At 38.3% G+C, this 23003-nt stretch overlaps 1 protein-coding gene across 3 annotated transcripts in view; it reads right to left on the reverse strand.

The window, feature by feature from the left end:
- The window catches only part of LOC108709195 (glycine receptor subunit alpha-2), a 104810-nt gene extending 82136 nt beyond the window's left edge, over nucleotides 1-22674 (reverse strand). For 2 of the 3 annotated variants that reach the window (XM_018248826.2, XM_018248824.2), the window contains exons 1-2: nucleotides 21882-22674; nucleotides 19589-19716 (exon numbers count right to left, since the gene is read on the reverse strand). In XM_018248826.2, the coding sequence (XP_018104315.1) occupies nucleotides 19589-19716; nucleotides 21882-21949 (196 nt within the window). In that variant the 5' untranslated portion in view covers nucleotides 21950-22674. The remainder of the gene's footprint in view (nucleotides 1-19588; nucleotides 19717-21881) is intronic. The other variant, XM_041583341.1, reaches the window with a different exon arrangement.
- Between the last annotated feature and the right edge of the window lie 329 nt (nucleotides 22675-23003).

A 23003-nucleotide genomic window follows, 5' to 3' on the forward strand; every position in this document is an offset into this window, starting at 1 on the left:
AGACGCACGGGCTTCACAAGCTTTGTACAACCTCATCATTTTATTATTCTACAGCTAACAAACATCCACATTAGTGGAAAAAAGGGATTTGCACTGTTATATGAGAAATAGTAAAATTAATAGGAAGGGTGGCAAGTAAGGTACAAGGTAAGGCATTAATGCAACTAAAAAATGTACATTTGACAGCGCTGATGACTGTTCTGTAGCAGAAGACAGGTATTAAGAATTGGGATGGATCTCCACAGTCCAAAACACGAATAATGAACAATCTCTGTAAAGCAAAGTATAATATGTCAACCCTACATAATAATGGATCGTTTTAAAAATAATTTGGGGATCAGAAATCTGTTCATGCCAACACATTGGGGCTCATTTATCAACACTGGGCAAATTTGCCCATGGGCAGTTATCCATAGCAACCAATCAGTGATTAGCTTTTTAAAGCCAGCTGCAAGTAGAACAACAAATGCATCTAATTGGTTGCCATGAGTTATTGCCCATGGGCAAATTTGCCCAGTGTTGATAAATGACCCCCATTGTCATAATGGAAATATTTAAAATTCCTGAGCAAGGCCTATGGGAGGGTATGAGGCCTGATCAGGAATTTTAAATATTTCCATTATGGGAAGGACTACAGACCCCATTCCTATTGGTCTGTCACTAAAGGTTACTCTAAGTTTGTTGCTGCTTTTTTTCTCTATAACCAACAGACTAATTACCTAAATACTCCTTAGCGAGTCTGTTTAGGGCTTGAAAAAAAAATGGAGCAGACCAAGAACAAATAGGGGCAGATTTATCAGGGGTCGAAGTGAATTCGAAGGAATTTTCGAAGTAAAAAAATTCGGAATTCAACGTAATTTTTGTATAATTCGACCATCGAATAGGCTACTTCGACTTCGACCTTTGATTCAATGTAAAATCATTCGACTATTCGACCATTCGATAATCGAAGTACTGTCTCTTAAAAAAACTTAAACCTGCATAATTGCTGTTTAGCCTATGGGGGACCTCCTGTGTGTTTTGCTAAGTTTTTTTAAGTCAAAAATCGTGCGATCTTACGATAAAATCGTTTGATTCAAAGTACGATCGGAGTACGATCGGAATACGATCGTACGATGGATAAAAACCTCCGAATTCTAATGTCGTAGGCTTCTATTCGATGGTCGAATTTCGACGTTTTTTCTACTTCAAAATTCGACCCTTGATAAATCTGCCCCATAACATAACCATCTATTTTATTCAGCAAATATCTTTATTTTTTAAAATTCTAGGCCGAATAAGTTACTTATCTGCTAATTGTGAAAATGAAGTTCAATATGGCTGCTGTTCATCAACTGGATACAAAGCTATTTCTTTGTCAAGTATTTCAGTATTTACTGCTTTATTTATCCAGAGCCATTTCACATAACAATGTCCTTTGACTCAATAACTGCAGTTGAAATAACACTCTCAGGATCCCTTGCCAGGCTTCCAAATACTGTACTATGTTACTCCCTTATTATTATATTCGAATTCTATTATTATATTCGAATTCTGTGAAATCCCTTTAATTGATTAAGGGATTATAGAGTTATTCTATTCTATTGTTTTTAATAAAATCTGACTTTTAAAAAAATCACAGGCTTTTCAGGAATTTATTAAACCCCAAGGATGGAAAAGTCTGAATTAGAAAATTCGGCATCTCAGACCTGTTGAGGTTGCATATAAGTCAATGGGAGAAGTCCCAATGATTTTTTGATGTGAGCTGGGTTTTCGTTCAATACCCCGAAGTTTTCGGGGGAAAAAAGCATAAGAAATCTGAGTTTTTGGTTGAAAAATCCAAAAAAAATCATGAAAAACTTATTTTTTTCCTGCAAAGCAAATTTTCAGGTAAATGTAATAAATAAGCATAAAAAACTCAAGCGGATTTGATCGGAGAAAAAAAAATATACATTTCTCATTGAATGCTGTGAAATCCCTTTAATTGCTTAATGGATTATGGAGTTATCCTAAGGGGTTTATTTACTAAACTCCAAATGCAAAAATCCTGGAGAATTTGTTATTTTTTTTAATAAAATCGGACTTTTTAAAAATACCCTGAGGATGGAAAACTCAGAATTAGAAAATCTGGCAACTCAGACCTATGGAAGAAGTCAATGGAAGAAGTCCCAATGATTTATAGAATGTGCGCTGGGTTTCGTGCAATACCCAGGAGTTTTTGGGCAAAAAAGCATAAGAAATCAGAGTTTTTGGGTGACAAATCCGAAAAAATCGTAAAAAACATGATTTTTTCCTGCAAAGCAAATTTTAGGGAAAATGTAATAATAAATAAGCATAAATTTTTGATCGGAGCTTGTAGAAGAAAATGTTGAGATAAATTGGACTTTGATAAATAACCCCCTAAGTGTCCCAGAAACCTGGCTGGTAAAGCCAGAAGGTCATACTCAAAAAGCCATTATTTTGTGAATCCCTTGATGATTTGCTGAGCAGTTACTATGTTCAAGGCAAAACAATAGCATGCATTTACTGTTAGCCTATGGGAATGAACATGCAGGCTCTCAGTTCTAACATTCTAAAATATATAACATCCATGGTTGCAGTATAAGGAGCAATATCAGTAATATTAGGAACAACATTTGCTTCATCTCTAATAACCTGCAGCAATCAGTCTGATGTTTATTTCCAAATATCACACCACTAAATGCTACTCATGGGTCGGTTGCTATGGGTTTCGAGAACTGGGTCATGTCACTACATTAATGCTTATGCCTATGGGGCTTTTGAAAAAAACCTATGTACTACCTTGTTAGTAAATATACACTGTACATAAGGCAAAAATGACCATAATCCCTCATTTTTATATTTAGAGGAGCCTAAATCAATATCCAAAATAAAACACACACGCACCAACTGTAGTGAAAAACTTGCAAAGCTATGAGAAAAATCACAAAATGGGAAAAATTTGCGAAACACATTAAAAGGGGTGGTTCACCCTAAAGTTAACTTTTAGTATGTTATAGAATGGCCAGATCTAAGCAACTTTTAATTTTAATTTTTTTATTGCTTTTTAATTATTTGCAGCTTTCAAATAGGGGTCACTGACCCCATCTAAAAACAAATGCTCTCTAGGGCTACACACTTTTTGTTATTGCTACTGTTTATTATACATCTTTCTGTTTAGGACTCTCTATTGCGCTGGTCTGAGGTGGCGAAGGAAGTGTAGCGTAAAAGGTAGCGTTCAGTACAATGTGTTAGTGAATTTGCGTAGTTACGTCCATTGCGCAAATTCGCCAGGCGTAAGGGTGCGAAGTAACACTAGCGAATTTACGCCAGCGTTCGTTAGTGAATTTGCGAAGTAACGAAAATGCCCAACGCTAGCGAATTGACGCTAGCGTTAGGCGCTTCGGCGCTTAGTGAATTTGCCCCATAGTCTGTTTAATTCAACAATGTATTGTAGACATTTATGGATGATAGATTTTTGACAGTATTATAGGATATGTTGTGCACTGCTGTTTTTGCCTTTTACAGATCTGGCTACAAAATATAAAAAAAAAAACAATTTGCAAGCCTATTATTATCCTAAAGTCATTGTTCCCTATATTTAGTAGAAAGGTGTTGATGCTATACAGGAGATCGCTTCATATTTCTAACCTGTATAATATTCATTTCATTTTTCAAGAGTCCAATAATAAGGGTAGGCTTGGGAGAGCAAAGGAGTATATATATATATATATATATACGGATATACACTGTATATATTTCTATATAATACACAAAAGCCATGAATATCTTGTAAATTATTTCCTTATAAACAGTGAGTTCTGATTTCATCAGTTATATACGGTGAGTAGTGATGTCATTTCTGTCACATGACTCACTGAAACTTGTGTATTATAATAAATAAAGTCCCCCCTGTGGCAAAATATGAGGATATTAGAAGTTACCTTGGAGTTCCATGACCTGTATAAAAACACTCAGCCTTCAGCCTCGTACTTTTATATGGTCATGAAACTCCTCGGTAACTTATAATATTCTTATATTTTACAAGAGGGGGTACTTTATTCACTATATAAAAGACACAGCAGGATTAGCAACCTCAACTGATAACCTTCTCCCAGTTTCAAGGTCTTATTTTAAGGAAGGACTTGCAATATAGGAAATGAGTGATAAAATCGTCCTGTTTCGGACACCAGCAATTATTTTAATAGTCAGTAGTTTGTCCTCTTCCAAGGTTGTAGCGAGGCAACATTCTTCTTGAAAATAACAATAAACTTTTACTGCTGGCCACAATTCCCATTTTCCTTTTCAGTTTAAAAATATTTCATGATACATGGCTTGCACTTTTAATAGATTATTACAGCTTTACTGTCTAATAAATGTTGGCTCGTTGCATTGCTTCCTACAGATCGGTTACTGTGTGCATTTTAATGGAACTCACTGTTTGTAGGATGGAATTATAAGTAAAGGTTGAGTTTTTATGAGCCAAACTCCAGTTTTTCATACACAACTCGCTTGCCTAATCAGCATTTAACCATTTACAAGACACAGCTTGTAGAATTAACTCAAGGTATTGAATGCCAACACAGGAGCATAGTCAAAACAAAAACTTTAAACAGTCTCTCGCCAATCCAGGTCAAGGTGCTCCAGCAAAGGGTACAGAAAAATCATATACTCCAACCCAGAAAAAAAGGGGTAGATGGTCTTTTATCTGTGTCTCCAAAGATGCCCCAGTAGCTCCCCATCTTCTTTTCTGCTGATTCACTGCACATGCTCTGTGCTGCTGTCACTTACTGAGCTTAGGGACCCACTCACAATATACAGTACACATAGAATAGAAATGTCACAATATAAGCCTGATTAGTAATTAATACACATAATTACTACATGGCAGCACAGAAACCAGTGCAATTAGCATCAGAATTGAATAATCAGCAAACCTGTAGCATCATCTTATATTACAGCCAGGGAAGCTCATTTTCAGCTGGATAATTAGTGACGAGCCCTAAGCTTAGCTTCTCAACAGCCAATCAGAGCCCACTGAGCATGTGAGTGTCACAGACACTTTCCAAGATGGTGACCCCCTGTGACAAAGCCCGAATCTGAAAATCCAGCATCTCAGACCTACTGCGGTTGTATATAAGTCACTAGGAGAAGTCCCTATCTTATTTGAAAGTTTCTGTGGTCTGTGCTGGAATTAGCCCGAAAATCCAAATATTTCGAACTTTTCGGGGAAAAATCTGAAAAAAATTGGGCTTTTCGGAAAAAGCCCGAAAAAATCAAGTGATTCGGGAAAAAAGTTTTTTTCTTATTTTTTTTCATGTTTGTCCCCAATCCGATTAAATTGTGCTTTTTTTTATTAATAAATAAGATCCAATCGTGGATTCTAGATTGGTAGGACTTTTTTTTATTGAAATAGTCATGATAAATAAGGCCCCCCAAGTCTGATTCATTTGATGATGTGAGTAGTTGGCCTGTGTGTTGCACTGGGGGCTTTTACTTTTAAAATAATATTTTCCAAACCAGGATTTTATGCGAATGGTGCAAATGTGAATTAATGTGAACTAATTAAAATTGCACATGAAAATATAAGGCAGTAAATCACAAAATCTTATCTCTCAACTCTCAATTAAGAAAGTTCTCTGGATGTATCGGGCTCATTGACTCTTATTATTATACAGAGTATTCAGCATTAGAAATGACTATGTAGGGTTTAATGTTGCAGAGTATCTATAACTCAAAATAATGCGCTTATTATCATAAACAATTTGATGGATTAGCTTAAGAATGTACAGTATTTAGCGGTAGCTTACACTTTATACTGCCTTGTTATTATTATTATTATTATTATTATTATTATTATTATTATTATCATCATTAAGTCATTGTTATCTTTATCCATTGAAACAATCTCTGACATGCCACTTCTCGTGCAACTGCCTTGTAAATGACCGACAAATTTAATTGCCGGTTTTATATTTATTTCAAACAAATAATTCAGTAATTGCTTTGCTTGTTTTGAGAAATGTGATATCCAAGGAGCCCCAAGGAACAAGGCTACGACTGCAAAAATAAACAACATTCAGGTACCTGTTAAAATGAGTAGGAGATAAAACAATGGCCGTGTCAGTTCTATAGGTTACTTATCTATATTACTTATCTATACTTATTACTTATCTATTCAGGGCATACTGTTACAACACAAAGGGGCAAATTTACTAAAGGGGCGAAGTGACTAACACGGGTGAAAATTTTTTGTGACGTATTTTCGGTACTTTGCCGATTTACTAACGGTCGCTGGCGTAACTTCGCTAGTGAAGGAGATAAACTCTAGCCGTACTTCGCTCCCTAACGCCTGGTGAATTTGTGCTCTGGTTGAAAGAACGTAACTACGCGAATTCACTTGCGTTACCTCTTGACTTGCCTTCGCCACCTCAGACCAGGCGATGATGTGCAATAGTGCAGATAGGAGTTCCTCAAAAAGTAGTTGAACATTTTTCTAAGTCCCAAAAAATGCTGGCGTCTTTTCCTTTTTCAGGGTGATCGGCTGAAAAATAGCGTAAAATGTTTTGGGGTAACCGGCTTCCCCCCTTCATTTCCTAACACATAAACTATACAGTGGGCTCATGTGTTGGGCAATATAAGAACTTTATTTTATTTATTAAGGTTCCCTGGACTTGTGTAGTGTAATGTAATTGCTGCAACATATACGTCCATTCAACTTTAACTTCCCGCCGTATGCAAATTAGCCAACGCTAGCGCAACTTTGCTTCGCTTGGCGCAGTAACGCTAGCACAAATTCGCCAGTGTTCGGCGCCCTGGACACAACTTCGGATTCTAGTGCATTAGCGTTGTCCTGGTGAAGAGTTGCGCTGTGAGCGAAGCCGTTGCTGTCGAATTTTGGGAGGGTAGTGAATTTGCCCCAAAGTATTGCCAAGAGACACATTACTACACACAGTTCCATTAAAAATCTATTTGATCAGTATTTATGGCCTTTTAACAACACTGAACTCTGCTTTTTCTGAAATTTCACATTTGCTATGTTCTCTTCAGGAGACACTATGACAGTCATTCCTACAATGCAGGAATTATATCATAGGAAATTATATTTGTAAAACCTTGCAATGACCTTTTCTTGACAAAAGGAAATCCCATAGTTTATTTCTGTGCATAAGAGCCCTGAACTTAAAACCTTAAAGGGCACTTGTTGTGTCCCCAACTAAAGGGGCGGATTAATAGAGCCCCCATTCCAGTTGGGTGTAACAGTAGTTTTTTTTTATATGATTGCCCCCATAAGTGCTAAGCCACTGCACCAGGAGAGTATGGGGTGCCGTTTGTCCCAAATACATTCTGTATACAAAACTATCCCTAATACACAGAATGAATGTCTCTCATGTTATATAAGTATTTGTGACCATACACAGAGAAAGAAAATATACAAAAGACTTATTTCTATTAAAGAATGAAAACAAAATCTGGTTAGTGCACAAAAGGATGTCATTATATCACAAACTCCATTCTGTACATTTTAACAAGCAATCTGTCTCACAAATGTATAACCTCCATGTAACGGACACACTTATGTGCAAAGTTACTTACAGAATGAATTATGTAAAAACAAAGTTGGACATAATATATAATAGTGTAACTAACTAGTGCTTGTCAAGCTAGATTTGAATGACAAAATAGATATCTGCGACAGAAAGCAAGATTTTATAGCACAGGATTCATTCTTTCCACAAAATGACAGTTTTGTTTCACAAAACAGATAAAATAACCATTCTGTGAAGCAACACTGTCAGTCACATTCCTGAACCAATAAGAACAAAGCTTATTGCCATATACAAACAAGATGAGAAGTGGCCAGCTCTGCTCCACATGGCTAAGGCAAAGTATCTGACCTGCTATAGAGGGCGCCCTCTAATGTCCCCTGTGCTGCATAGTAATAAACATGAACAAACCTTTCCTAAAAGAGCTGCTGTTAAACACTACAGATTCATAAATGCAAGTTTTTACAAATGGCTGAGAAATATAATGCTGCACTTATAATAATTGTAGAGAAAGAAAAGTATGCAAAACATAAATATGATCATTTTAGGTGAAATAGCTATTCTTATTATAGTAACCTGCTTGTGTGGCCATTTTGGTTAAGGGCATTCCTGCTGTTTTGCCATTGTCTTAGACTCACTCCTGTTCCTCTTCCTGTCTAAACTGAGAGCAATAATGGGACAGGCCACACCCACCTGCAATGTTGTATTAAATGTACCAGAAGTTACTGTGCTTGTCTGGCTGCTTTGCATGACTCTCAGAGTCAGTTATAAGTTTTGTATATGATAGTTAGACTCCAATGTCTCCTCCTAGTTGTAATCTTGCATTTTGGAAATAAAAAGAAAGACAAAAAAATTTTTTGCATGTAGTGCAGCAATTTTTTTGACCACACCCATTTTATGGCCGCATCCCCTAATTACCATGTTTATTTTACAAAGTTTGGCAGGTTATAAAAATGTGAAAATATTTCTCCTTATCTAAACTGTTAATTACTTATTTTCTTATCTCAAAATTGTTATAAAGCATCTTAGTTGCACCTGTTAGCTGTACTGGCCTCTCTGCCAAAAGCCAATTAAGTTAGAAACTTTGTTTCTTTTTCTGGCTGTTCAGTGCAGAGAAAAGAGGGACTTTCCAGTTAGGGTTGCCACCTTTTATAAAAATTTTTACCGGCTGCTGGGGGCGGGGCCTCAAAAGGGGCGGGTGTGACGTCAAAAGGGGCAGGGCGTGATGTCAAAAGGGGCGTGGCCACGCGACGGAGACCCGCGGACGCTAGAAGAGGCAAAAAAAGGTAAGTTGCAGGAGATTGGGGGCAGGCCGAGGGCTCCTTTTGATCGTGTTACAAATTTACCGGCAGCTACATTGCCGGTAAATTTGTAATACAGGCCCCGGCCTTGGCAGGTATTTTACCGGCTAGGCCGGTAAAATACCGGCCAGGTGGCAACCCTATTTTCAGTACAAATGAGGTTGAGCTGTCAAAAGAGGGACTGTCCCTCTGAAAAAGGGACAGTTGGGAGGTATGTGCACATGATCAGTCCCAAGTCTCTGGCTAAAGCTATTATGTAGTAGTTGAACTATAGCTAGACTACTACAAGCTAACTGGTGCAAGATTACAGCTAGGAGGAGACATTGGAGTCTAACTATCATATACAAAACGTATAAAGGTGGCCATACACGGGCCGATAAAAGCTGCCGACAGAACGAGTCGGCAGCTTATTGGCCCATGTATGGGGGCCCCCGACGGGCTTCCCCGATCGAGATCTGGCCGAAAGTCAGCCAGATCTCTATCGGATGGGATTAAAAATCCTGTCGGATCGTGGCCGCATCTGTTCGTTGATGCGGTCCCGCGATCCGATTTGCGCGATCCCGCGATCCCGTTTGCGTTTGCTAGGATCCGATCATTGGGCCCTAGGGCCCACGATCGGATCAGCACAATATTGCCCACCTCAAGTTGGGCATATCGGAGGGAGATCCGCTCATTTGGCGACATCGCCAAACGAGCGGATCTCTCCATGTATGGGCACCTTAAATGTCTCTGAGAGTCAGGCAAAGCAGCCAGACAAGCACAGTAACTTCTGGTACATTTAATACAACATTGCAGGTGGGTGTGGCCTGTCCCATTATTGCTCTCAGCTTAGACAGGAAGAGGAACAGGAGTGAGTCATAAGATAATGGCAAAACAGCAGGAATGCCCTTAACCAAAATGGCCACACAAGCAGGTTACTACAATAAGAAAAGCCATATCACCTAAAATGATCATATTTATGTTTTGCATACTTTTCTTTCTCTACAATCATTATAAGTGCAGCATTATATTTCTCGGCCATTTATAAAAACTTCCATTTATGAACCGGTACTGTTTAACAGCAGCTCTTTTAGGAAAGGTTTGTTCATGTTTATTACTATGCAGCACAGGGGACATTAGAGGGCGCCCTCTATAGCAGGTCAGATACTTTGCCTTAGCCATGTGGAGCAGAGCTGGCCACTTCTCATCTTGTTTGTATATGGCAATAAGCTTTGTTCTTATTGGTTCAGGAATGTGACTGACAGTGTTGCTTCACAGAATGGTTATTTTATCTGTTTTGTGAAACAAAACTGTCATTTTGTGGAAAGAATGAATCCTGTGCTATAAAATCTTGCTTTCTGTCGCAGATATCTATTTTGTCAGTCAAATCTAGCTTGACAAGCACTAGTTAGTTACACTATTATATATTATGTCCAACTTTGTTTTTACATAATTCATTCTGTAAGTAACTTTGCACATAAGTGTGTCCGTTACATGGAGGTTATACATTTGTGCGACAGATTGCTTGTTAAACTGTACAGAATGGAGTTTGTGATATAATGACATCCTTTTGTGCACTAACCAGATTTTGTTTTCATTCTTTAATAGAAATAAGTCTTTTGTATATTTGTTTTCTCTGTGTATGGTCACAAATACTTATATAACATGAGAGACATTCATTCTGTGTATTAGGGATAGTTTTGTATACAGAATGTATTTGGGACAAACGGCACCCCATAGGAGAGAGCGCCCAGTAGGAAATGCAATGTTGGGGTACATGCATGCGCATAATGAGTGAGCCGTGCATGCACTCTGACTGACATGGCCGCTCCCTCTCGGTGCAAGTGTCCTAACGCTGGCGAGGGGCAGTTTTTAAAAAGAAAACTTCTGTGCCGTCTCTATTAGCGCACACCTTTGGTTGGGGATAATATGTTTGCCCAACAGGTGCCCTTTAAGGGGATTGTTCGCCTTTTGAGTTAACTTTTAGTATGATGCAGAGAGTGATATTCTGAGACAATTTGCAATTGGTTTTTATTTTTTTTATTTGTGGTTTTTGAGTTATTTAGCTTTTTATTCAGCAGTTTGCAATTTCAGCCATCTAGATGATAGTGTCCTAGCAACCATGTATTGATTTGAATTAGAGACTGGAAGATGAATAGGAGAGGCCTGAACAGAAAGAGGAGTGATAAAAAGTAACAATAACAATAGATTGTCACCTTACAGAGCATTTGCTTCTTGGATGGGGTCAGTGACCCGCATTTGTAAGCTGGTAAGAGTTAGAAAAGGAAGGCAAAAAACTATAAAAAAATAAATAATGAAGACCAATTGAAAAGTTGCATATAATTGGCCGTTCGATAATTCAAAGTTAACTTGAAAGTGGACTACCCCTTTAAGTTGCTGCACCTTGTGTCTGCAGGCAATTCTTCTACAGCCTAATGAATCATCTGGGGAGACACATTAAGTGATGAAAACCCCAATTACATACAGTACAAGTGCGCCTGTAAGTACAGAATCATTCACAGTGCTCAAAGCCTTTCTATGACATATAAGATTGATGTGGCTGCTGATTCTATATTACAGAACTCAATAGTACACTGAAGGAAAAAACCGAGAGTTTAAATTAGGTATCCTGGAGTAGTTGTATCGCTATGCACAGAGCCATAGTTTGCAGTTCCATTCATTATATACTTTCATTTTACTCTGGTGCCTCATTTCATGTGCAGGAGAAAAAGAAATCAATGAACATATGGCCGTCAAAACAATGGCTTGCTGATAAATACTGTGTTGAATTTGAGTCTTTTCTCTAATATGTATGTATGTATTGTATGTATGTATGTATAACTTTATTTGTAAAGCGCTGTTAAGGAGCCGCAGTGCTGTACAGTGCATAAAAGTACAATATATATATATCTAAAAGTATATATGGGGGAGACAAATCACATAATAAATATATACAGAATCATATCAGGACAAAGAGCTTAAGTGCTATGTGGTAAGAGACATAGGGGCAAATTCACTAAGATTCGTAGTTGCGCCAGGCGTAATTTTGCCAGCGCTCCGCAAATTCACTAAAATCCGAAGTTGCGCTCAGGGGTAGCGTAAGGTTGCGAAGTTGCGCTAGCGTTGATTCGCTAAGCGAAGCGAAGTTACGCTAGCGATGGTTAATTTGCATACGGCGCCAAATTCAAATTTCAATGGAGGAATATGTAGAATCACTACAAATGCCTGGGAAACCTTCAAAACATCAAATAAAAAAAATTTTTTTTTGCCCTACACATGTGCCCACTGTATAGTTAAGTTGCCATGAGTTAGGAAATGTAGGGGGGAAGGAGGGGAGCCCCAAAAATGTTTTCGATCTTTTTCAGCCTATCACCCATAATATAGAAAAAACGCCAGCGTTTTTTGGGACTTAGAAAAAAATTTGAACTTTTTTTGAAGCAATCCCTATCTACTCTATTGCGCTTCGCCTGGTCTGAGGTGGCGAAGGAAGTCTGGCGTAAAAGGTAGCGTTCAGTACAATGCGCGCATTAGTGAATTTGTGTAGTTACGTCCGTTGCGAAAATTCGCCAGGCGTAAGGGTGCGAAGTAAGACTAGTGAATTTATGCCAGCGTTCGTGAAGTAACGAAGTAACGAAATTGACCAACGCTAGCGAATTGACGCTAGCGTTAGGCGCTTCGGCGCTTAGTGAATTTGCCCCATAGTGGGAAGGAGGTCCTTTCCCCATAGAGCTTACAGTCTAAGTGGCTAGGAGGCTAACATAAGGTACAAATTGGAGATGAAAAAGTACACAAGGTAAGGCATAGTCAGTAGGGACAGGTCTAGGCTAATGTTCTAGTGCTCCAGAAGGTAGGCTCTTAGTTTTTTTCTTGAAGAGAGTAAGAGAGGATTCCTTATGGAGGAATTCAGGGATGGAGTTCCAGAGGTAAGGCGCAGCAAGATAGAAGGGTTTGGGACAAGAGGTGGATGTGGATGGTGTGAAGAGAAGGGGCTCTGAGAAGAGCAGAGAAGACGACCAGGAACGTATAGTGAGACCAGAGAAGAAATGTAGTGAGGAGCAGAGGAGTGAAGGGCTTTGAATGTTAGTAGAAGGGTATTATATGTTATCCTATGCTTAACAGGCAGCCACGCTAAGGATTTTAGTTGGGGTTGAGCAGGTTCCATTTTAGGAGAGAGCAGAAGGATCCTGGTATCAGAGTTTAAGATTGATTGGAGGGGAGAGAGATGGGAGTCAGGAAGACCAGTTAGGAGGAGATTGCCATAGTCTAAATGGGATAAGATAAGGGCATGAACTAGTGTTTTTGGCTGTTGTTTGTGACAGAAACAGGCGCATCTTGGCAATATTGTGGAGGAAGAAACGACAGGTTTTGGCAGTATTATTTATATGATTAGAGAAGGAAAGGGACTGGTCAAAGATGACCCCTAAGCAGCGTGCTGAGTTAACAGGGTTAATAGTCATGCCATCACTATGCTAGTAATGGTGAAAGGAAGAGAAGGGCTCAGTTTGGGTGGAAAGACCCTGAGCTCAGTCTTGGCCGAGTTGAGCTTGAGGTGGCGTTGGTTCATCCAGGAAGAGATAGCTACTAAGCAGTCTGCTATAGAGCTCTAGGACATGTCAGCAAATCCTACATTAAAACAGACAATGCATTCCATTAATTTCTGGCCAAACCAATGACACAGGTCTTTCAATATGGAACAAGTATAGTCCAGCATCCTATTAGCATCCAATATGTCTCATATGTATTTAATAGTCCAATTGGTCATGTGCTCAGGACTGACATGATTGTGGATCAATAACCTCAGTGATAGGTTCTTCTGGGCCCACAAAAAGAAACTAGGTGCTTCAATTTGCTGTTCAGACCATTAGGCTTGTCTTGAAACCACATGGCTATTAGGGATTGGGACTAAACTATATGTTCAATAATCAGTGTAGCTTTGCTGCTCCATCTTTACTGAGACAGCGCAATAGTCTTTAATAGGGGGCTTTAGCTATTAAGAATCGAGTAGAAAAATATAGCCATATGGAGAGATGATTGAAATAATCCCTGTCTTGGAAAATATTTTGCTAAAGATCATATTGACTCACCAAAGCAGCAGATTGCATTTTTTAAATGTTACTTCTGTTATATTTCTGACGTAGAGTGGCGAGGGGATGGATGGAAGATGATTTACAGTCCTGTTCTTTATCTTTGTCTTTCCGTGTGCAAAAGGTCAGGCTACAGCAGTCCCTGCTCTACTAAAGACTGCAGCGTCATTAGTTATGATTTTCCATAATGCTGTGCTGACACTCTGAAAGGATCGAGGGCTGTCAGTCTTTTAGGGGCTGGAGGCAGAGATGTCACATTAAATAAAATAAAGCACCGGGTACCAGACTGGAATCCACTACTGAAAATCTTTAGAGGAATCATGTCCCATCAGATGATGGAGTGTCCACAACAAAAGTTCAGTGTAGTGGACATAAAACCACATTCAATAAAAGTAATGCCAAAATGTGCTCCTTGCACTTTCATATAGTTGAGCTTGGTGCCCACCTTCTGTTCCAAATTAAGCAATGCACCTATTGACGCAAAGGAACTCTGAATCTATCACCACCTCCTGACCAGGCAGTAGCTCCAGGGTTCCCATTGCACCCAGCACCAAATATCAGAAATTATTTCAGGAGGACTTCTGTGCAGTTGTGTCTGATTTGCATCTAAATGCATGCGCAGTTGCATAAATCTGGCAAATCTGATGCGACTTTGCCAAGTGCAGTGCAATTGCAGTAAGCGCATCATCCCCTTCCAAACGGAATGCCTCTGGAATTCTAGGGGGAAAACTCATCATTATGGGGGGAAAAATGACAATTGCTCTCAAAATCACTGCACTTGTGGACTTAAATGGGCTGTTAAGATTTATTTGGTTACCCCAGTTATAACAGAAGCACTTTAGGAGCAATTGAGTAAATATTGCATCGGGGTTCAATTTTTAATCTTTTATGGAGTAATGTGTATGGAGTGTATAAGGCTTCTGGATATTACGGAACAACCCAAAATGTCACCTGATATCACATCTAGAGTGACACCTGGATCTGTTTAAATGAAATATGTTTTTTTTTTTTTTTACAAATAATCAATTAATAAACAGAAAAGAAGGGGATGTCAAAATGCTTTGCTGATTTATTGGTATCCAACTATGGGAGATACTGAAACAAACTCTATAGTTTTCTGGTGATTACAAAACTAGTAATGAGAGTTATAAAAGCTAATGGCATGACACGTTATTGGCTAGAAACTCTGAGATTAGTGGCAAGGAGATGTACCCTTTAAACTCATCAGTGAGAGAAAATCCTCCATTTGGATAACAGTATATAGTTTGTGATTAAGAGAAAAAAGATCACCAATTTCATTGCAGATTCTAAAATAATTATATTGATTTTTTAAGTTCTTTTTAGGATAACGTTACACCAAGAATTTTGGTCACAATGATCCTCTCAGGGACGGATACTGAGTGACAGCTGAAAGGAACGGCCTTGGGCACAAAGTGTTAAGGCCAGCATTATAGTTCAAGAGCTATGATATCTAGGGCAGAGGGGTTTTTTTTTCAAGCTTTCCACCTCCTGGCCCCACAACCTTATAGGAAGATTTCAGATAAAAGAACATTTCACGGCATCAATCATCTTGATGAATATATAATAATGGAAATAAGATCTATGTCACCATAATTGATCATTAGCTCCCTTGCCCACTACCTTGAGGCCTCTGGGGATGGATAACCCTACCGTCTGGTCTAATGAGTGCCTTAACATTCTTATTTCTTATTCATGAAGACTGTAAACATCTCTGAACATTTTGATGTATTTTTTAGCGTTTGTCTTGCACTCTCCTCCATATATGGGATAATGTTAATCCCCAATTTTAGGTACTTCAATTTAATAAGCAGCATCCAGTATATAATCACTTTACATGATAGAGGATAGAGGACTATTGCATAGAATTTCTTAGGTCGTGATAGTGGGATGCTGGATCATGTAGGCCTGTATATATATATATATATATAGAGTTGCTTTGGGTGTCCGCACTCGATCTCCAATAGGGTAGAGGTGCACGATCAATGTTCATAATATGCAGTAGTAATGGATCAGATAATGGATATATATAGACTATATATTGTCTTTAGCTTCTAAAGTATAATTTTCAGAAATTGTCCAATAATTTCACAACAAAATACAACAAGTGTGTTACGTTCAGCACATAGTAATACTTAGCCGGCACTGGCCTAAAATGTGTTCAACAGAACATTAGAACAACTTAGTTGTGGTGCAGGTCTTAGTGCCTGATGACAGTTTAGTAGAGTTGGGGTAAACAACAAGCATCAAATACTCTTTCTAGACCAGGGGACACATATATATATATATATATATATAAATATATATATATATATATATATATATATATATATATATATATATATATATATATATATATATATATATATACAGGTATAGGATCCCTTATCCGGAAACCCGATATCCAGAAAGCTCTGAATTACGGAATGGCTGTCTCCCATAGACTCATTTTATCTAAATAATCCAAATTTTTTAAAAATGATTTCCTTTTTCTCTGTAATAATAAAACAGTAGCTTGTACTTGATCCCAACTAAGATATAATTAGTCCTTATTGGAAGCAGACCCAAACTATTGGGTTTATTCAATGTTTAAATTAATTTCTAGTAGATTTAAGGTATGAAGACCCAAATTAAGGAAAGATCCATTATCCGGAAAACCCCAGGTCCAGAGCATTCTGGATAACAGGTCCCCTACCTGTATATATATATATATATATATATATATATGTGTTTTCTAGAAATACTGCTTTTGCCTTACTGTCTACTTTGCCAATGACATTTTCTCACTGTTTTCTAATAGCATTTGGTCACAGTCGAGCAACTGAACTGTGTGATGTGTAATAGCAGGTTGTCTATATGGGTAACAGCAACACTTTTATTCCTGCACTCACACTATAATGGCTTATTGGCTAAATGGTGTCTGGGGACCGAGCAACATTTCATTTGTGTTATTAACACTTTCCCCCTCAATGCATAACCTATTTATGTAACACAGTATGTCTTGGAGTAAATTTCAAACCATAACTATTAAAAAAACAAATTGTTGCCAAAGGCATCATCCATTATTTCATCTAAAGCAACCTATGGGGCCACAGTTTAAAGGAACAGTTCGTGTGAATATAAAAACTGGGTAAATAGATAGGTGCAAAATAAAAAATGTATCTAATTTTAGTAATCGAAATTTATTTAAAAAAAAAAATCGAATTTGTAAAACTCAAGTGAATAGGATCGACTCGAAAACTCAAATCAAATTCTAAACGAAAAAGTTACTGGCCCCGTGACCATTCAAATTCGATTCAAGGTTTAAAAACTCGATTCTCCAGAAAAAACTTGAATGTCAGGAAGGGTGCAAACAACTCCATATTGATCCCAGGACGTCTCCCATTGATTAAAAAAGCAATCGGCGGGTTTTAGCTGGCGAATAGTCGATTTTGAGTTCTTAAAGGGCCAGAAAAACCTAGAAAATCGAATTCGAATTTTTTAAAAAAACTTGAATCAAATTTTAACAATTTCCTAATCGAATTTGACAGTTTTGTCCATAAAAAAACAAAAAAATTCGAATTTGAAATTAAATTTTTCAATTTCGACCCTTGATAAATCTGCCCCCTAATGTTCCAGCAAACTCAGTGGGACTGATTGCTCACACAACCGGCCGTTTTATTCACCCATCACTATTCGCAAGACACCAGCCTAAATCCTTGCATGACACTCATTTAATCAGCTATTGCTGCCCTCCGGCTGGTGTAATCGACCCCTTCCAGCTGATCACTGCTGCAAGATTATGTGAATTTAATTTTGGAAGCAGCTGGAGGAGTTTGAGTTTGATAGATATCCACTTGATGATACATTATGCTCAATCAACTGCCCTCTTGCCTCTGCAGTTCTACACAATTGTTAAAGGGATGCTGTCATGGGAACATTTTTTTTTTCCAAAATGCATCAGTTAATAGTGCTGCTCCTGCAGAATTCTGCACTTTAATCCATTTCTCAAAACAGATTTTTTTATATTCAATTTTGAAATCTGACATGGGGCTAGACATTTTGTCAATTTCCCAGCTGCCCCTGGTCATGTGACTTGTGCCTGCACTTTAGGAGAGAAATGCTTTCTGGCAGGCTGCTGTTTTTCCTTCTCAATGTAACTGAATGTGTCTCAGTGGGACATGGGTTTTTACTATTGAGTGTTGTTCTTAGATCTACCAGGCAGCTGTTATCTTGTGTTAGGGAGCTGTTATCTGGTTACCTTCCCATTGTTCTGTTGTTTGGCTGCTGGGGGGGGGGGTGATATCACTCCAATTTGCAGTACAGCAGTAAAGAGTGATTGAAGTTTATCAGAGCATAAGTCACATAACTTGGGGCAGCTGGGAAATTGACAATATGTCTAGCCCCATGTCAGATTTCAAAATTGAATATAAAAAAACCTGTTTGCTCTTTTGAGAAATGGATTTCAGTGCAGAATTCTTCTGGAGCAGCACTATTAACTGATTCATTTTGGAAATTTTTTTTTCCCATGACAGTATCCCTTTAATTTCTAAAAGGGCATTCTTCCTTCTTTGGGAATATCCATTATTCATGATCAATGTTATTGGCAATGGAAGCAATGAATGAAATGCCTTTTTAAACGTGCACGAAAAGCTCAGTTTTTAACATGATATTGTAACAAAACGCGTGAACAACAGGGAAAAAGGATAAAACAAAAACACCTTTAATTGTGGAAAAACATTTTTTTTTGTTTTTAAAGACAGCACATCAACCATAACATGCTAAATCATTAACATTAATTCTTGCTTCTTCACTTTCATAACCAGTAAAATGTGAACAAGTCTAGATTCTAGTGCAGAAAAAAATTCACATGAGTAAATCTCTAGTTCAGAATAACTGCTATCAGCAACAAGCATGCACGTGTGTAGTCTTAGCCATCAAAGCACTGGGAACAGGCTGAATTTAAATGGGAAATTCACCATAAAAATTCCATATTTCGAAGGCAGAAATCATCTTAATCATGTTGACCCATTAACTCATTTTAAAATGTTTCTATTGTACCCTTTATCTAACTGGTTTTTAAACTAATATTTAGTTTTAAGAACAACTAGCCAACCCTCCATTTAGGGGGCTAAATGCTAACTTGTAATTACTGATGTAGTTTTCATAATTTCATGCCAACAAGCTTTCTTCAGGTGTCAATGGGAATTATAGTTCGACACATCTAGAGGACCAACATTTGCTCAGGTTCTGGCCCAAGGTCTATTTCATTACTAGATAATTGAATTCGAAACTTTGTATGTTAAAACATACATACTAAACACTATTGCTTAGAGCTGTCCAACTTTTTCCATGTAGTTGGCTAATTATTCTATAAACTGTGGGATAAATTAAAACTGTGTGTTTTAAAATAGTCCGTGGAGCCCAATGGCAGTCTTGGAAGGCAATAAAATGACAGTTGGGTGCCACATGTGGTCCAGTTGTGACTGTAACATACTAAAGATGAATTTGTGGGTGCTTTTCAAATTCATTATTATCTTGCCATCTTCCTAAGATGAATACACTATATGGTGTGCCATCATGTTTCCTAATCACTAAATGCTTTGCTTGGATCTGTAATTGTCTGACACTAATAATAAGTCATTGCAGTGAATAGAATGTGTTTCCTTCTACTTCCATGCATTCATTAAACTCGACTTACCTTTAAAGTTTGGCCTGATTCTAGCATCATAGCCTGATGTCCTGCCCATTAATTTATCCAAAAAATCTGAAGGAGACATAGGGGGAGATTTCCCAGACCTGGGTTCATACTCTTTGCAAAAAGCCGTCCTAAACACAGCAGAAATTTGTATCACTTACATTGCTGAGAGTTAGGCAGGAGCCTGTTGCTTTTCCATGATCACAATTAATAGAGCCTTTGTATTGGATCCAATGGTTTCCCTTTATGCAACTGGGTTTACTTTGTAACTGGGCAAATATTTTGTTTTATCAACGGTTATATTAGAGAGAGGGGAGAATAGATAGTCAGACAGACATATTATGAGCCAGAGAGATAAATACAAGATAAGTAGACAGATACATGACAGATAGAGATGATAGATAGATAGAGAGAGAGAGAGAGAGAGAGAGAGAGAGAGAGAGAGAGAGAGAGATGATAGATAGATAGACAGACAGACAGACAGACAGACAGACAGACAGATAGATAGATAGATAGATAATGGATAGATAGATAGATAGATAGATAGATAGATATTTGATAGAGCGAGAGAGAGAGAGAGAGAGAGAGAGAGAGATGATAGATAGACATAGATAGATAGAGAGAAAGAGAGAGAGAGAGAGAGAGATAGAGAGAGAGAGCGAGAGAGAGAGAAAGAGAGATAGATAGATAGATAGAGCGATAGAAATAGATAGATAGAGAGAGAGAGAGAGAGAGAGAGAGAGAGAGAGAGAAAGAGAGAGAGAGAGAGCGATAGATAGATAGATAGAAATACAAGATCAGTAGACAGATAGATGATAGATAGAGCTAGGTAGCTAGGAAGATAGACAGACAGACAGATATTGTTACGCCCCCTTTTCAACCTCTTTTACTTTTTCTGAATGGCATTATCCCTTAGAAAAGCAGGTATGTTGGGGAATTAAATGGAGCATGCTTAACATAAGTCTCAGAGAGTATTTGCAATGCTAATTATCAGTTCATTTAGTGGTTGCATATATAGCCTGACAGCATCAACTTCAAATATTCAAACATGAACCCGCTGTATAAACTTGATATAGAAGAGGAAAAAAAAGACCAATATTAATAAAGGAAAAAATCTGCCTTGATACACACTGTGAACCAGCCATTTTATTTACAGGTTATTTTTGATATCTAGAGAATTATCTGAGAGACCCATTCACAGAATGCCTTGGTTTTTTATTCAGAGACTTTAGAAAAGGTCGCCTCGTACATCATTCTAATCAAATCAAATCTAATTTACATATAAACTGGGAAAGCCTCACGTTGGCTGTAGGATTTCTATAGAGAGAGAGAGAGAGAGTTCTTCGGCAGAGTCATTCCAGGGCCTCTCGGTATTGTCCCTCTGGATTTATGTGGGTGTTATATGTGCCATAGTGATACAGAACGGTAAATTATGGTGACTTATTAAGGCATAAATGGCAATATTTGTCCTCCAGAACATTGACTGTTTAATTATAGCTGTAATACGATGGTTTTAAGGATAATAGTATATAAGATGGGAAAACACTCTCTCTCTCTCTCTCTCTCTCTCTCTCTCTCTCTCTCTCTCCCTCTCTCTCTCTCTCTCTCTCTCTCTCTCTCTGTCTCTCTCTCTCTCTCTCTCTCTCCTCTCTCTCTCCTCTCTCTCTCCTCTCCTCTCTCTCTCTCTCTCTCTGTCTCTCTCTGTCTCTCTCTGTCTCTCTCTTCTCTCTCTGTCTCTCTCTCTCTCTCTCTCTCTCTCTCTCTCTCTCTCTCTCTCTCTCTCTCTCTCTCTATCTTTATAAACATAAACCAGGGCAAGAGACATCATCATTTAAAAGCCTTTGGGCAATGAGGATGCACAGAATCCAGCCTTGGTTAAAGACTTCTGTCCTTTCTATCTATTTTCCTTCCTTAAGTCGGGAACATTACCCAGTGCTTTAAGCCTGTTTCTTTGCCAGCTTTGTATTATTTTTGTACAGACTTAAAAAGGGAAGGAAGCAGTGAGCAAGGATGTTGAAAGTCCATTGGAGGTTCTCCTGAATATAAAGCAGAAACACTTGCTCATTCCTACACAACTGCGAGAGCCAGAGTACTTACCAACTTCTCCCAGAGAGGACACAGTCTCAGTAAATCAGAGGCAAAGACCCCAAACCTGACAGTAGAAAAATGCATTTTTTGTACAATAATTCACATGCACATTAGTCATTAAAATGAATATATATCATCAATGTATCCACCCTGTTAATGCAATGTAAGCACTGTGAAATGTCAGCAAAGCAGAATTCATTTTGCCTACCTGAATTTATTAGTCTGAAAAATGAATGCAAGTAAGGCTGTCAGAATTTTGACCAGTTGCCGGTTCATTCCTCCTGTTTTTCTTCCGGTGATGTTTGGAAAATATTCCAGGAATAATTCCAGAAGCAAAAAAAAAAAAAAAAAAAAAGACGACCAATATTAAGATGGAAAAAAAACTGATATGACTAAAAATGACATCAGCTCCTATTGTCTAGATCCAAAAAGCGACGATTGTTTTCCTTCCAAGTGGATAGAGGAGAAGCAAGCATTGTTAGGGGCTACGGGGGAATGAGAGAATGAGTGCGATATCGGAAGCATTGTTAGGTCAAACCAAGGCTCATTATTTGCCAAGAGTAGAAAAAAAGACAAAAGATGATCCTTTCCCTCCTTGGCTGGGTTTTTTTTTCTTTCTGTATGGAAAAGAAATCGCTATCTTAAAAACATAGCGTATATCTGGGCAGCCACATCTGCTCTTTCCCCTGTTTCAGAAGGGATGCTCTTGCGTGTTTGCAATTACATTGCCAAGCCTGATGAAAGGAGTCCCTTATTTACGTTGGTATCCATAGGCACGGATAATGAGGAAGAAACGAAAGGGAGCCAATTCCCTCCTCCCAACTTTAAGCAGTGAAAGATGCACCCCTACTGTTTGGCCCAATGCTAAGCCAAGCCTGAAGAAGAGAGCGGCTGTGTTAGCATTTAAAGATGCAGTGCAGTTCTCTTGTGTGAGCCTTGTACTAGAAGCAGCTACTTCTTCTGCTGCTGCTGATATTGAGGCTGATGTAGGAGTGGAGGGGGTTTGTGTGAGGATATGAACAGAAGCTTTTCATACGGCAACTATGGTCTATGTGCTGATAGTGGGGGGTGATGAGACAGCTGGTTACACTATTGCATTTTCCCTACAGAGGCAGCAGTGGAAGCTCTCTATTCTCTCTCCGTCTCTATCCCACGAGATCCGCTGTCCCCCAATATTTCTCAGTTAGAAACCTCTGAATAGGGTGTCAGTTACAGCTAAACAAGCATAGAAATGTTGAATGGTCAAAGTGTGTTAATGAGGAATCCAGGGCAGGAGTTTTAGGGAAGAGCAGGAGAATGGAACCCCCAGTGGGGTTGCTGGGAATTTTTG

Source organism: Xenopus laevis, chromosome 2S (genome assembly GCF_017654675.1).
Source record: "Xenopus laevis strain J_2021 chromosome 2S, Xenopus_laevis_v10.1, whole genome shotgun sequence".
NCBI classification, from domain to species: Eukaryota; Metazoa; Chordata; class Amphibia; order Anura; family Pipidae; genus Xenopus; species Xenopus laevis.